The following is a 16,415-nucleotide window of genomic DNA, read 5'->3' as shown; positions in this document are numbered from 1 at the left end:
TGCTTTTGTTCAATCTCAAACGAGATCAAATAGAAGCATGTTGTGATGTCCAGGTCGATTATTATGTCGACCTTACTTGCTGAGTTAAATTTGACATTGAATGAGGTCGAATAGAATATTCTTTGGATGGCCAGGTTAAAAGACCTGAGGACCTCAGTTCAGGGTTTCATTCGACCTCGAACGTGGTCGAATAGAGGCCCTTTAGGATGTCCAAGTGTGAGCCAGACGCGCCCGGGGTTCACTTCACGGTATGTCAAACAACTTGTGGGTCTCGATTCAACACCGAATTTGATCTCAAATGAGGTTGAATATGGACCCTCCAGATTGAATATCTTTTTTATTTTAATATTTAATTTGCTACTTCCGGCTTTTTGAGGGTCATTTCTTAATAGGCTATTTTTGGCCTATTAGATGATAAATTAGTTGAAAACCGCGCGTTGCGGCGGCCTATAAAAATTATATTGATAATTTAAAATTAATATTTGTAGAGTGAAAAAGAAAATACCTAAGATTAAATCTGTAATTAATCCGAACACTAATCATTTGTTGCATGAATAATATTTTCATGTATACAAAGTGAACATAAAAATTAACAACACCAAACATGTCCGATAAAGAAAACAAATATTATAAAAAATAACTAGCAAACATGTATCAATAACAGTTAATTTATTGATTTTTTCATCCATTAATATCATATACAAGCTATATTGTTCTCCGATGTTTCGATTTGTCGACTCTCACATCCGACAAACTCTTACTCTTGTTAACCAATCATCTTTTCGCCATTGAAAACATCTAGTATAGTGTAACTCATTATTGTATTAGATGGGGAAGACAAATAAGTTAAAAAAAATTGTGTGCGTTAAATTTTAGGGTTGATTTGAGAAAAAGACCGGCTTATAAAAAATTCTTTTGGTTTTTGATATACACTTTTTCCAAAAATATGAGATAGTTTCAAAATTTGATTTGATTTTGATATTTTGGAAAAGGTAGTTTTGAAACTTTCTTTCAATATATCCGAAACTAAAAAAGGTATTTTTTTTAATTTTGATATTTTTTCATCCAAAAATTCCAGAAAATTAGAAAATATCATAAATCCTTTTGGTTTTTGATATACACCTTTTTCAAAAATATGATGATAGTTTCAAATTCTGATGTGATTTTGATATTTTGAAAAAGTTAGTTCTGAAACTTTCTTCCAATATATCCGAAACTAAAAAAGATAATTTTTAGTTTTGATATTTTTTCAATCAAAAATTTCAGAAAATTAGAAAAATAGAACAGAGCTCTATGAGAGACGCCACCTAAACGCCCCATGCTTCTCCTTTATATAAGCATATTGATTTTGAAAAAGGTAGTTCTGAAACTTTCTTCTAATTCTGAAATGTTATTCGAATATATCCAAAACTAAAAAGGACAGTTTTTATTTTTGATATTTTTTCATCCAAAAATTCTAAAAAATTAGAAAAATAGAACAGAGCTCTCCGAGAGGTGCCACCTAAACGCCTCATGCTTCTCCTTTATATAAGTATATTGATGATTGGTCCCGTTTGTTAGGCCTTTCAATAGTTTTCCAGGAACATTCCAGAATTAGGTCCTTAATGGGCTAATTGGACTTTCACGCCTTACAGATATTCAAAAAATTCTTGAAATTTCTCTTACGGAGGTGTATTCGATTGAGATTTTAATGGATTGTTTTTAGTTTATGGATTTTAATGGAATGTATGTGATTTTGATTTTGTGCAGATTCTTGATAAAATGTCACAAAGTTGATACGATTTAAGCACAATGCTTCAAAATCATATTGATTTTGGTGGAATTTCAAAAAACTTAAAATGCACGGAAGAATGCCACAAAATTCATCATTTTATGAAATTCAAAAAAAACCATCAGATTTTAATGGATTTTAAACAATCCCAATTGAATACCATCAGATTTTAAAGCTTAATTTAAAATCTCAATTGAATACCATCAGATTTTGTATCATAATTTAAAATCCCAATTGAATATCTCAAGATTATAAATGCAAAAAAATGCTTTGAAATCCCAATCTAATACACCCCTCTTAATTTTATTTTTAATTTATTTTCCTAGTATTCTTGAGTGTTATAGGACTTATTGGGCCGGTTACATGAGCCTTTTGACAGGCTATTTCCGGTCATTTGACAACCGGGAGTTCAACCGGCTGGGGTTTCTTATTTAAGAGTGGGGTTGGTTCCTCAACCTGGAAGCGGCAAAACAGCCCTTTCTGTGGCAAATATTATAGCAAGCTTTCTCACTCTTATGTCAGAAACATGAAATCATAGGGCAAAAACAGTTACTCACACAATGTACAATACAACCCAAAAAACCCAAATTTTAATGAGCTTTATGGTACTTGGTGTCAGCTTAAAAAAAGTAACCGAGGTCGAGAATTGTCACCAAACTCTAAAACTAAATTGGCTAATACCACTATTTTCTTGTGAGTGCAATGACCACAGTGTACACATTAGTATAGTCTGGCCCTGCCATATCATCATTGGTGTAGCCTCATATAATTCACACATGTACGATTTAAGTTCTAGGCAAAATAAATCAGACCTTTTTTGCATTTGATGACAGAAGCTCCATCTGTTCAGTAAGATCTTGCATCTGAAGCTTTGATTCCCCATTTTCCGAGGGTTGTGATGCAGCTGGTGGAGTTGATTCGATCTGTGTGGCATTTGTAGCTAATGGACTCGATAGGGAAAACTGCCCCCCTGAAGGATCAGTTAATTTTAGTATCTCATCAATCAAAGAGCTGTCCCACATGACATCAGAATCAGAATTGAAACTATCAATATCTAGGAACATGTTCTCATCCATAGTTGATGAGGTTGGATTCAGAAATATGCTGTTATCAACATTGGCTTCTCGAGCCACTTGTAAGCGAGGCTCATGCATAAGCATGTTTTTCAGAGAAAGATTGACGGCCGGCAACTCCTGCGAACCAACTAGGGGGGTTATATCCGGAAATGGAGTCATTTTCACTGCATCAGAAGTGACACCTACCGGTAAAGACTGAATCTCTTCCGAAGGGCCAACAGCTGTAACACCTGTCACTAATGGCAAATCTGATATCCCTGAAGTCGGTGTCCCTCCAGACGTACAAAGGGGAGCACTTCCATGATCTAATGCCTTGCATGACGATGTTACATCACCAAAATGAATACTATTGGTATTACCTGTCAAGGTTTCCAACTGAGGAGATGCATCCAACATCATACGACTGAACATCGCAGTTGAACCATCATTCATAAAAGGCTGGTATTTGACAATCTGCCCATCAGCAGGAGTGACTGGATGATCATCTGGAACAACATCTGGTTTAAGTCTCCTTTTTTTCTTGCCTTCAGTTATGAGCCTGCTGCTCTCATTTTGTTGCTGTACAAACTGTGCCAAAAATCCAGGGCTATTCACAGCCTTTGACAGGAATGACATCATTTGTTGTTGCCTTTGTTCCATTCCATGAAGGCGTTGTACCATTGTTTGTAGATGTGTATCAGTTGTCTGCTGCTGCTGCCTCAACCTGACAAGCTCCTGCATAAGCACATTCTTGTCCCTCTTCAGCCTCTCAACCTCTTCCTCAAGGCCAAATTTACCAACTTCAACACACGCCCCAACTGTTGAGCTCTGTCCATGTGGCTGCTGAGGCTGTTTATTTTGCGCATGAGCCGGTTTACGACGTACAATGCTTTTAAGCAAATGCCTTTGGCCTCTTAAGAAACCCTCATTTGCGAACTCCCATCGGTCAGGATCAACCTTCCTGAACCCCTGGTTATTCACATAACCGCAACATAAGTTAGATATGATAATGTGTAAATAAATCGAATTTAAGAAATGTTCAATATAATCTAGTTACACTATATATTGAACAAGTATTTTCTTATGTTCTATCTGGTATTAAGTGAAAGCAATTAAGCTGCACAATGAAGTAAAACGTGATAAAAACTTAACAGATGTCCCCAGATTCTAAATAAAGGGCTACGTTCAGAAAGATGCAAGCATACTATGAAAGAGAGGACAAAACAATGGAGTTAATAGTGGATTTAATAGTCTTTACTGCTACAACATATGAATAATAGCTCTCATAACTAGAACATACATCAAATCCCTGAGCTTCCATGTTTTGACTAGTACTCGCACCAAAATTTGTTGTATATGGCTGTGTTGGGACCAGGGATCAATAGTAGTTACCATGTGGAGTAGGAGCAAACGAACTGGAAATTGCGAGAGAACAGATTATGCAGAACACATACTCATAATTTATTATTTTATATTTATAAAATTATATGCAAAGATATATAAACCAAAATTGGCTCCTGATGGAAAAATCAAAATGAAGCACATCCCAGCAATGGTAAGCAAATTTTGATCTTCATTTAGTGCTTTTACTGCAGTTTTCTTACGATTACAATATCCAAAACAGTTAAAACAAACAACTTCATAAAAGAAGAGATGGTAATAGCAAAAAAGTGTTACATGGAAAAAAAAAAAAAAAAAGTCAAGCAATTACAGAATAGAACCTTAATTTGACAATTCACCCACTATTTAATCAGTTAATCCAGAACAAATCTTCATTGCAGCTTCAACCGAACTTTTAGGATTTTTAAAGATTAACATTCCTGATTCCCCTATAAAGTATGGCCACAATGTAATATACATCATTCTATCCCGCATTGTTCTTCCAAACATCATTTTTCATTGTTAAAATATGTGTGTTTATTGGATATTCATCATGCTTTTAAAGGATAACACCAATCAAGATCGCATTCAGTATCCCTAGTTCCCTCTGCCCTTTTAAATTGCCTCTCTCAGCTTTCAATATCCTTCAAATTGTATCTGATTAAACCCAGGTATTATAGACATTCCCTCATTTCCATCTCGGAGCATTATCATTTCCCATTTATAAAATTTTTTTAAGAAAAATCCCACTATTCACTCATTATTCATATGATCATATAGATGATCTAGCAATGATGGAATTTTTATTCTGTTTACTGAATCACATGAAATTGAACCCAATCCATATTTGGAATAGAATGTATGAAATACGTATTAACTATGAACGGGAGAATAAATAAAATTTTCTACTCAAGTTGGAATCTGAGAAAAGATACAAATGGAAATAAATTATAGAACATTCCTGGAAACAGAATTCTGCTACTTGGGCTTATGAAGTTATGGAATTTTGTATAGAATATCAAATTTCGTTGCTACCATTATTATGATATGAAATCGATTACATATTCCAATCTGCTTGAATACCAAAAAAAATGAATGGATTCGGCTTTGATATTTTCAATAAGATAAAACATAGAACTCAGAAATAATAGAATATAGAGTCAATTTTTTAGTACTCAAAACACATTTATAGATTCCAGTGTTCAAAGAAAAGGATTCAGGTGTTCAAAGAAAAGGATTCACATAGAAGAGAGGTGTTTTACCTATAGAATTTTTAGTATACGCTAAGGATTGTGACATATATAAGAGGGGTTGTACAGATATAGGCAGATATAGATATCTCTATCTATATATAAGTCTTCCCTATCTATTTTTATTCCATGAAAATTCAAATTGGAAACAAAAAAATTTCCTGAGAATTCCCTATTGCATATATAAAAACATATATAAATAAGATAACCAATTTGATATCTGTGCAACAATTTATGTTCAGGGGTTTACATATACCCATATATATTGTCATTATCAAAATGGAGACATTGGAAAAAAAAATTACTGAATAAACATTGATTAGTTATGTATCATTTTTGAGTTTCTTGTGTCATTAGGAAAAAATTGGATTTCAAACCCAAGACTCATTCATGAATTTGCAGCCACGAGTAAATAGTTATTGGTTCCAATTTGCCATCAACTTGTTTATATTGACTAAAAATCTATATTTTATTTATACTATTCAATATAGAAGCGAGGGGAAGTTACATATATAAAAGCATATATAAATAAGATAACCAATTTGATATTTGTGCAACAATTTATGTTCTGGGGTTTACATATACCCATATATATTGTCATTATCAAAATGGAGACATTGAAAATAAAAAATACGAGAAAAGTTCTATGGAGACCACTTTATTTGGAGACCATGGAGACCACTTATGTTCTGCAAGTAAAAATTTGCATAAAAATATTACAAAACTCATAATTTTGCAAATCAAAATAATGCAGAATACATTATTGTGTGAAGAAATATCACCAATTCATTAAAATTATTGATGAACATCTATGTTTAATCTAGGATGCTCGGACTCGCCTGTTTACCCTGCCATACCCGTGTCGACACGACACGACCCGGGTACGGACACGGAATCCGGATCGGATTCGTAATGTGCAAAGCCGACTCGCCAACTCTGACGAGAACTTCGGTGACTATCTGAGTTCCGCGGTTTCATCCATAATCAAGCGTTTTAGTTTGTAAGGAGGATAGAGCACGGAAAAAGAGAGAAGACGAGAGCTTATATGATTCTTTCTGTGAAGTAAAATGCAAATGAAGAAGAAAGAGAAGGCAGGTTGGAGAAGATGAGAAGATGCTCAGACGCGGATCTTGATAAAGTGATTTATTAAATATTGTACCGTATTTCTTTTAACTGTGTCATCCCAAGGGTGTTACTTTGGACGGCCAGCTGTAACCATACATTTTCAACTAAAACATTTATTATTAGCTGGAAATATGGATCTTGATTGATAACATTAATATCATTCAAACATAATATATTAATTTGATATGTATTTTACAATTGTATTTTAATTGCATTTTTTTTTTTAAATTACACAAATTTTTTTAAAATTAAAATATACATATATATTTAAAAAAGTCAAAATATTAAAATGGAGTGTCCATATCCCCGAGTCGGATCCTTATTAAACGAATCCCCGTGTCTATAAATTTTGACTTTGAAGAACCCGATCTTCCGATCCGTGTCTGTGTCGGATCCTTCCAAAAGAGTCCGAGCATCCTAGTGTTTAATAAGTAGAATGTGTATGTTCTACAAATTGAACAAATGTTCTGCAAACTAAACATATTCCGCAGACTAAACATATTCCGCAGGATAAAATATTATATAATATTCTACATGCAAAACATACATGATATTCAAGATTTTAAATGATATAATGATCTTTGTACAACATGATTTGCATAATTATGAGTTTTTCAATATTTTTATACATATTTTACTTGCAAGACATAAATGGTCTCCACGGTCTCCAAAAAAAGTGATCTCCATAGAACTTTACTCAAAAAAATACTGAATAAACATTGATTAGTTATGAATCATTTTTGAGTTTCTTGTGTCATTAGGAAAAATTTGGATATTCAAATCCAAGACTCATTCACAAATTTGCAGCCAGGAGTAAATAGTTAATGGTTCCAATTTGCCATCAACTTGTTTTTATTGACTAAAAATCTACATTTTATTTATACTATTCAATATAAAAGCGAGGGGAAGTTTTTAGAATTGTGTTTGTGTGTTTTGAGATGCTATATAATCAATCGAAGAAGTGGATATAATCAAATCAAAAGGTAGAAAAGGGCCCTTCTTCTCGGAAAAGAATAAATAAAAAAGGCTTCAAGATACAAGTAAAAAGAGGTTCAATAATCCACCCTTAAGCAGGAAAATTCCTATATACTTTTTATATTGTTTTGGTCATATGGCTGAGTGGTTAGGCAGGGAACTGCAAATCCTTTTTCCCCAGTTCAAATCCAGATGTCGCCTGATCAATAAAAGACTCGAAATCTCTTATTCTATTCTGTTGATATATAACTCACCCTTTTTCCCGGCAGCAGAAACAAATCGTACATTCGGTTTGGGGGGTTTCTAAAATATTGTGGTAAATCTTTGCATCTAGGATCAAAAAGATTTAAATGGTAGAAGGGCTATCACAACTTCCAGATTCCCCCTCTATTCTACTACTAATGTAGTGTATACTGGTTGTGTCTTGAATTCCATTGGATAGACAGATACAAAATCTAATTAAATTTGCAGTTTAGTTGCGTAAAGACCGGAAGAGCCCCAGTTTAGTAGTGTAAAGACCGGAAGAGCCCTTGAATACTTAAATATACTTAATAATAAGATTACTTACTATATATCTATCAAGGTTATTACGGCGCCAAGTCGAGCCTCGGTGCTCGGATACCTTGGAATTGACTAGTCGACAAGTCGCCCGACTAGTCGTAAAAAGTCCACAAGTCATTCTTATACATATTTTTACTAGATTTAATATATAAAATATAGTTAAACGCACATCAGTTTATAGTTTGAATTAAAAGTAAAAGATAATAAGCAACAGTGGGATGCATACGACATAGCAGATTGTTAGTTCACATATAAATTGCCAGAAAGTACTGATAGGAAAGAAATAATAATTTGAAGTTGAAATAATACAAATATTAGGTATATACTTATATGTTGAAAATGATATAAAGATTACATAGCCTGAAGCCAAAAAGTAGTGACAGGAAGGAAATAATAATGTGAAGTTGAAATGATACAACGATTAAGAAGACACTAATATGTTGAAAATAAGTCGCCAGACTAAATAAGTCGTTGCTTGACTTTTTTTATAAAACGACTTGACGACTAGTCATCGACTTGATAACAATGATATCTATACATATACTCACGAGAATTTATGAGTGTTCACGTTCAATATTAGACTGAATGGAAAGTAGAATTAACTTATATAGAGATAACAACGGGAAAAAAGAACAGGCCTTATTATTCCTATATATGTTCTATTCGTAACATTCCCTTCAAATCATTTAGAAATTTAGTAGAAGTTATTGAGATTAGTTCATCAACAGCGTTTCGGTCAGAGTCCCTTTTTGACTCTACGCCGTTGATTCGCCTATTATTAATGAGCAATATTGGAATAATTCCTTCTTAGAGATAGGGGACATAATTCACATGGATATAGTACGTCTCGCTTAGGCTGACAAAGTCTATAACCACATAGTGACATACCAAGTACATAGAAATTTCAATGGGAAGTATAAACTGGATCTGCAAAGTATGAATTTAAATAGTTAAGAAATAAAGAACGAGAGTTGACAAAAGTCATACAATGCTGAACCATAGTTTTTTACTAACAATATGCAGCATGACACTTACATGACTTCTAAATCCAAATTACAGCTACTTAAAAGTTATAAACCTTATCAAAGTTACTTCTACTATAAGCGATTATTTATGTGAAAGTTATCTATTGGTATTTCACTTTTACAATTTCACCAGGGCATCCGTTTCAGTTCTTAAAAAGTAAAATAACAACATCAATTCCAATTTCCAAGTTCTTCACAAAATATCCTTATGGCCCATTAGGGCCTGGCTAGAAAAATACATATATACAAATTAGGAACTATAGAGAAAATAGAACAATATTATTACTATTCTTGACATATCAAACTATAGCCTATAGGTCAAGCACAATAGATAGACTTCTCACCAGTCTTGTTAAAGGTGCGACTAATTGCGCTAAGCGCAAGGTGTGCGAGTCAAAATTGTGCTATTTGAGTGATTTTGGAGTTGACAAAAGAGCATGCGCTTAATGGCTAAAAATGCTAAAAAAGAATAAAAAGGTGTGATTAATTCCTAAAAAGCACAACCCGTTGTTAAAAGGCAGAATAACCTTTACAGAGAAGGAAAAGAAAAAAAGACCCGTCTTCATTCATGCACACAAACATCTCAAATGCAATTCACAGAACCTCTTTAAAAACTTCAATCGATCAAGATGATAAAGAGGAAGAGAGCGAGAATTTGTCGAGGAGATTAAGCTAAATAACTTCGAAACTTTGAAATTGTTAAACATCATAGATTGATGCTTGATTATTGATATTTCAATAATGTTAGATATGCTTTATTATTTTTTGAAGTTAAAACTATTACAAGTACTATTTTATTTGTTAAATTTGTGTTTAAAGTTTTTCTGGCAAAAAAGTGTAATCTGTGCTTCCTAATACGTGCTTTAAAATTAGGTCTTGCGCTTTTTAAGAATGTGCCCTTGAACAAAACTGCTTCTAACTAGTAATCACTTTCGTGTGTCAATTTTATTTACCAATCTTATACTTTGGGTGACTTTTTAAATTTTTTCTGAGGTTTATTTTTATTATTTAGATTGTATATATCTTTTTTTAATTTCTAATTTATGATCTCTTGATTATAAATATTTAGTAAATTATTTCTAATATTTAAAACAATTCAAATCTTGATGTCCTCTTGATAAAAATTTTAAAAAATGACAATTTTTGAATCCATTTGGGACTCAAAACACTGACATTTTCTAAGAATCCCCCTCATGACAACAGATAAGGTTCTAAGGTTCTTAGTGGGACAACAAATAGGGTTCTTGGGTTGGGTTGGGTTGGGTTGGGTTGGGTGGGGTGGGGTGGGGTGGGGTGGGGTGGTTTTCAAGGTGGGATCCAAATTCTCATACCCAACCAATAGTCAAATGGGAGCCCGTCCCCAGCAATCGCATGTTGGGGAGCTGCTAAACAGCCTATAGCTCGTTGGATGAGATGATGGACGATCCAGATTAGAAGTTTAATCCGCACCGTCTAGCGCTTTTTAACCGCTGGACATGTAAATTTATTACGCGTCCAGTGCTTTTTTAGCGCTAGAAGCACGGACATCAATTTATGATCGCTTTTATAACCCTAGGTTCATTCTCCCCTTCATTTACATCAAAAAATAGCAAGGGAGAGAGTTTGGGTGTTGCATTGTGAAGTGAGATCTTTCAAATGAAGAAGCTTGTATTTGTAGAATATTACCACTACAAATCAACTAGATAAGAGTAGAATATTACCACAAATACAAGCTTCTTCTTTCTTTTAAAGATCTCACTTCTCAATGCAACACCCAAGCTCCTTTCTCTTGCTATTTTTTGATGTAAATGAAGTGGAAAATGAACTTGGGGTTTTAAAAGCGATCATAAATTGATATCTGTGTTTCTAGCGCTTTTTAAGCGTTGTCTAGCGGTTAAAAAGCGCTGGACATGAGACGTCCGACGCTTAAAAAGCGCTGGACGGTGTGGATTAAACTTCTAATCTTGACCGTCCATCAGCTCATCCAATGGCTGCAAATTTGAAGGCTGTTTAGCGGCTCTCCAGCATGTGATTGCTGGGGACCGGCTCCCTATTCAAACAAGGGTCAGGAGCCAATTTAGGCAAAATAGGTATGATTTAGAGCATCCCTGAAGAGATTAGCTATAATTTTGAGAAATATCATACAAAACGTCACTCTTCCAGAGTCTTAGCTATTCCCCTTTATTTCATTCCTCATTTATAGGTAATGACCAACCATTCCTCATTTTGTTTTTTAATAAATAAATGTTCACTTCACCGCTTTTTCACACTCTTTTACACCTTTTTTACATAATTTCCTAACTAATAGATTTTGAATTTAATACACATGATAATAATGGGAATACAAATAGGGATAGTTGTTGGACTTGTCATTCAATATAGTATCCTAACTTACAAGAAATTGAATTGTTTATTATATATTTAGGCAACCCACTAGAATCATCTTGGAGATGCTCTTACTCATCTTTCATGCATATATAGTCTATATATTTACATGCAAGTAATATTAACTAGTGACATTATAAAATAACTAGATTGTAAATGTGATTTTTTTGTAAATGAACATGTGAATAGTTACTATATATGCCCATATTCCCTCCTATTTTCCAAAGTACAACCACCAACTATACCACATTAGACCATCTCTAACCAAACTCTGAAAGTGTACTTTCACACCAAATTTGGTGTAAAATTTATGCCAAATTTAGTGTAAAGGTTAGAGATGCTCTTAGGAAGTCTAAAAGATTAGTTATTCACGCTCCTACCTTAAAATCTGAAATTTAAGAAATGAGAGTAAAAGTACTACTCAGACAACAGACAAGTGAAATTAGATGATAGTGATACTACCTCTTTATGTCCTAATTCAAAACCAAAAAAAAAAAAAAAAAATTGGAATCAGTTCTTCCAATGTTTATTTTAGACACGACACTAGCAATCAATATATACGCCTGCAGCCAAGGCAAGGCAAGAGACAACCGAGCAAACAGAACCAAACATCAAAAGAAACAAGTTGAATATCATTGCAATGACTTGGTCAAAATCGATTTTCGGGACCCTAATCTGTAAAATCAATTTTCGGGGCCCTAATCCGTATATACTCCACATATTTGATATATTTACATAAAACATAAATCTACTTAGAAAAAGAGAGAGAGAAGGGGGTGGCATACATAAGTATTCAATTGTCGAACGAAGCTGTTAAAATTATTGTGTTTGAAGTAGTTGGGAAGAAGCTGTCTGGAGAACTCAGGTGGGTCCCAGACGACGAAGCTATTGTTAGTGGGACCCCAGGACACAATAGCGTCAGTAGAAGGATCATCGACCATATCGTATGTTTTGGCAAGAAACGGAGGCGGACCCTGCGTGTTCAGCAATGGAGATGGCACCGATACCGATTCGGCCGCGTCACTGGCGCCCATATCGCCGGAATTGAAGGGGCGGGTATGATTGAGTCAAGTCTGGGAATTTAGGAGTGGTCGGTCGGCGAGTCACGGATTGTGTTTTCGCTAAATATCATCACTTCAGTTATGGCTCACCCTTTTCTTTTCCTTTGTGACACAACAAAATAATAACAAATAATAAAATTTTCTTTTTTTTCAAAAAAAACATATAATAAAATTTTAAAAAATAACAAATACAAATACTTCTTATTCGACATTTCTCCGGATAGCAGTTTTTAGCAGAAAAGTTGTTTTTAGAGAGGGTTCATTATCAACTAGGTCACTTTTTACACTACAAAATATCAAGTGGATCACTCGGAAATTTTTAGTCTCTTTTGAATCATTAAAGCCATAAAAAAATATCAAATAGATACCTCTATTATCTTTTCGAGAAGTAATTTTATTTTTCATTGAGTTCCACATATTTTTCTTGGTTGTTAGTATAATCAAATGAAAGGTTATGAATTCTAGTATTTATGATAATATATTCAGATTTTAAGAAATTTATTTACTATTTATTTTTAATTTTACAATTGTTTAATTTATATCAAATAAATAATAAATAAAATTTTTAAAATCTATATATATTATCATAGATACTAGAATTCATACCTTTTCATTTGATTATTACAGCCAAAAAAAATATGTGGAACTCAGTGAAAAATAAAGTTACTTCTCGAATGATAATATAGGTATCTATTTATTCTTTTATGATAATGATTCAAATAAAACTAAAATTCCGAGTGACCCATTTGATATTTTCTAGTGTAAAACGTGACCTAGTTGATGATTAACCATTTTAGAAGAAAAAAAAAACGGTTTCTTCCCATACTTTTCAAAAAAAAAACTGCTTTTGGCAGAAAACTGCCACAGATTTCACTATTAAACTCCCAAAAGACGTTATATCTTTATATTAGAACTCAATATGAGCAAATATCAAAAAAAATCCTAACAATTTATTAATTCTACAATTAACACTTTTTTTACAACACATAATCTATCGGCACAACAATTTTAACAACACTCTCAAACAATACCTAAGTCAAAATAACCACCAGGGCGGAGGACATTGAAGTTGTATCAAATTTTAGAAAAGAAAATTGCTAACACAAAGAAATTGCTATAATAGTCGTTTGTCATAATTTTTTCGTGTTTCCTCTTATTGTTTTGTCGGAAGCTCTCTCGTTTAATCTTTAAAGTGAATCATTACTCCCTTTATTCTCAAAGAGACGGAAAAAAAATGATGCAACACTCTAGTCTTATATATTATGGACATTTTAATTTAGTTTTATAAGTATAAATACTATTACTAATTGCACAAACAATACATATGATCTTTTGAGGTCCCTTTTTGGGCTTGTAGATCACCCAAATTGTTGTAGTTGGGCAAGTGTATTTCGACTTATCTTAGATCGGAGTTCGGAATTTGACCCGATTTCAAGAAAACTCAATTTTTGACCGGGTTCTCACAATGACGTCTTAAATTTTTGACAACGAAGAACAGAATATGGGGCTCCGATGATGTGTAGTGTATTTAAAGATTATCTAATCGAACAGTCCGCAAACCGTCAACTTATGATACAACATGACAAACCAACAACAAAAATACAATTTGGATATTTAACTTGTGATTTTCTCTTCGTCACGGACACGACTACACGGAGGGGAGGGACAGAGGTAGTTCTAATGTTTACAGAGGAGAGGAAGGAGAGAAGTCCGTAACGTTTTGAATTGTCAACATACATTGAATCGATGAAATGCATTCCTTTCGTTTAGGCAAAATAATAATAATATTTTCTATTTTTTCAGAAAATATAAAAGATCTTTCCATGTAATAAACTTATAATTGCACGAATTATATTATTTAACACACATCTTTCATGATATAATATTTATTAATGGCTTTTAAATACACATTTTTAAGTGTATTTTTTTGTAAGGACATCTTTAAGTATATTGGATCACATAATTAAATTAATTATTATTGAGTTTTCTTTGCCATAAATAAGATATAAATTTGATATTTTATTTTAGAACAAAAAGTATATTTTCGTTTATCATACAACTAGTTATAAAAATTTGGAAGAGATGACGGAATATAAATATGTATATCACGTTTATAACACATGATTTTATTAATAATTAATTATTGGATATATTTTTATATATTAAATACATTTAATATATCGACTTATATTTTTCTTGTTTCCTTTTTCAGGCTTCTTAGAAGAAACCGGTTTTCTTTTCGGACATTAAGGGTTTTATTGTCTAAATTTCCCTGGTCATCTTCCGACGGTTAGATAATAAACTTTCTTGAATGAAAGAATATCACGGGGAATTGCCAATTTTTTGTTGTGAGATTTATTCTCATTATCAAAAAAAAAAAAAAGAAGAAGAAAACGCAAAGGAAATTATAAATTAAACATTTACTTGATAATTATATTCGAATAATTTACAAAAAGCATATACTCCAGAATTTGGCCATTTCACAAAATTTCACTGTGTTTACAGGAGGGAAGACTTCGGCGGGAAAGCAGAGAGAAGAGAGAGAGATGAGATGAGCATCGGAAGTAGATGCAAGAATCGGCTGACCTAGAGTGCGCGCTTGATAACGTACAGGGCGCATGGTCGATGCCCTTTCTTCTGTCCTTGGAAAACGCCAATCAGGTACCTATTCCATCTTTAAGTTTCTATTACTCCAGATTCGAACGCTCGATCCTCTCGTCTACTTATCTTCTACTCTATTTCTATAGGATGCAGTTATTGAAATTATCTGAACAAATGGCATGTTCTGGTAGTTGAAGAATCTCATGTGTTCAAGCCAAAGTGTATCTTTCATAAAATGGGTTCTTTTCCTGTACATACCTACTGATTGTTAATAACAATTGACAACTGTTCGAGAACAGTCGAATTTAGTAGCATATTATTGGCGGAATCTTTAATATAGTGTAAAAACGTAGACATGAGTCATTTTTCTTCGCATTCCCATATAAAAATGTACTAGAAAAAAAAAAATCGATGTTGCCAACATTCATGTATGTGAGGACGGGACCCTTGTCTAAATATAATTAATGTTAATGTTCTATCCTGTTTCTTCTCTGGTAGCTTTTTTGTGAGATAGAGTATAGTCTCAAGCTCGTGTGCGGTTCGGTGTTAGCTGGGACGCTTTGTGGATTCTCTCAACACTTCTCGCGTCCTCTCAGTCCTCCACTATGAGATTCGATATCGCTGGCCCGGATATGCAGCTTCTCTCAGGTTTGTGTGTTTCTTCCTTATTTCGAGTCTGTGAAATTTGTGAATTGGTAACAAGGTGAGTACTGAATAGGTAATGGTGCGTGACCTTAAAACCAATTATGTATGTTGTAGCGGATTTAGTTGGGTGCTTGTTATTTAATGCGAATGAATGCCGGGGCTTCTTTGAATTTTTTTTATAGTTCTGACACAAGTGCCACGAATTTTATATCCAGGGTAATTTGCTGTTTAGTTTATCCGGTATCAAAGGTTAATTATTTGAGATATTAAAAGTCATTGCTACTTGTAATTTTTTGTTTAATAAAATAAAGCTTTGGCCACACACATTAAGAACTATGTTCTTTTTGGCATCTGCAAAAGTGAATTTTGCTTTCTCGATTACAATGGCAACTACCGTTAGGTAATTTTGGCATTGAAACATATTCTATAATTATCTTGAGCGTTTCTTTTCGCGATTTGGTTAGGTTCTGTTTGATGCAGTAGATGCTTGTATCTATGCGGAGATCAGGACAAGAATCCCTGAAACGATTTCAGGGGACTACAACTGTGACCTGCAGGAAGGCACTCCTCTGAGTTTCACTGTTAAGGTGTGTCTTTTGTCT

The 16,415-nt window shown here is 33.4% G+C and overlaps 1 protein-coding gene across 2 annotated transcripts; it reads right to left on the bottom strand.

Moving 5' to 3' along the window:
- Positions 1-2,232: 2,232 nt before the first annotated feature.
- On the bottom strand, positions 2,233-12,672 carry LOC108203936 (heat shock factor protein HSF8-like). Of its 2 annotated transcripts, XM_017373147.2 has the most exons (3): positions 12,292-12,418; positions 4,127-4,241; positions 2,233-3,795 (listed from the first exon to the last, which is right to left on the bottom strand). In XM_017373147.2, the coding sequence occupies exons 2-3, from the start codon at positions 4,145-4,147 to the stop codon at positions 2,578-2,580; spliced, it is 1,239 nt and encodes a 412-aa protein (XP_017228636.2). In that variant the 5' UTR covers positions 4,148-4,241; positions 12,292-12,418; the 3' UTR covers positions 2,233-2,577. The 2 variants fall into 2 exon arrangements, with proteins under 2 accessions (XP_017228636.2, XP_017228635.2); XM_017373146.2 differs by lacking the exon at positions 4,127-4,241 and having other exon boundaries at positions 12,292-12,672.
- Positions 12,673-16,415: the final 3,743 nt, after the last annotated feature.

Source organism: Daucus carota, chromosome 3 (genome assembly GCF_001625215.2).
Source record: "Daucus carota subsp. sativus chromosome 3, DH1 v3.0, whole genome shotgun sequence".
Classification (NCBI taxonomy): Eukaryota; Viridiplantae; Streptophyta; class Magnoliopsida; order Apiales; family Apiaceae; genus Daucus; species Daucus carota.
Note: the sequence above shows the minus strand (reverse complement) of the source record. Positions and strands in the feature narration are given on the sequence as shown.

Bases quoted from the DNA above. Each gene is read 5' to 3' on its own strand.
- LOC108203936 (XM_017373146.2), bottom strand. From the start codon at position 12,540: ATGGGCGCCAGTGACGCGGCCGAATCGGTATCGGTGCCATCTCCATTG. The intron at 3,796-12,291 runs GTATGCCACCCC...GTGAATAACCAG, and splicing joins TTCGACAATTGAATACTTAT to GGGTTCAGGAAGGTTGATCC.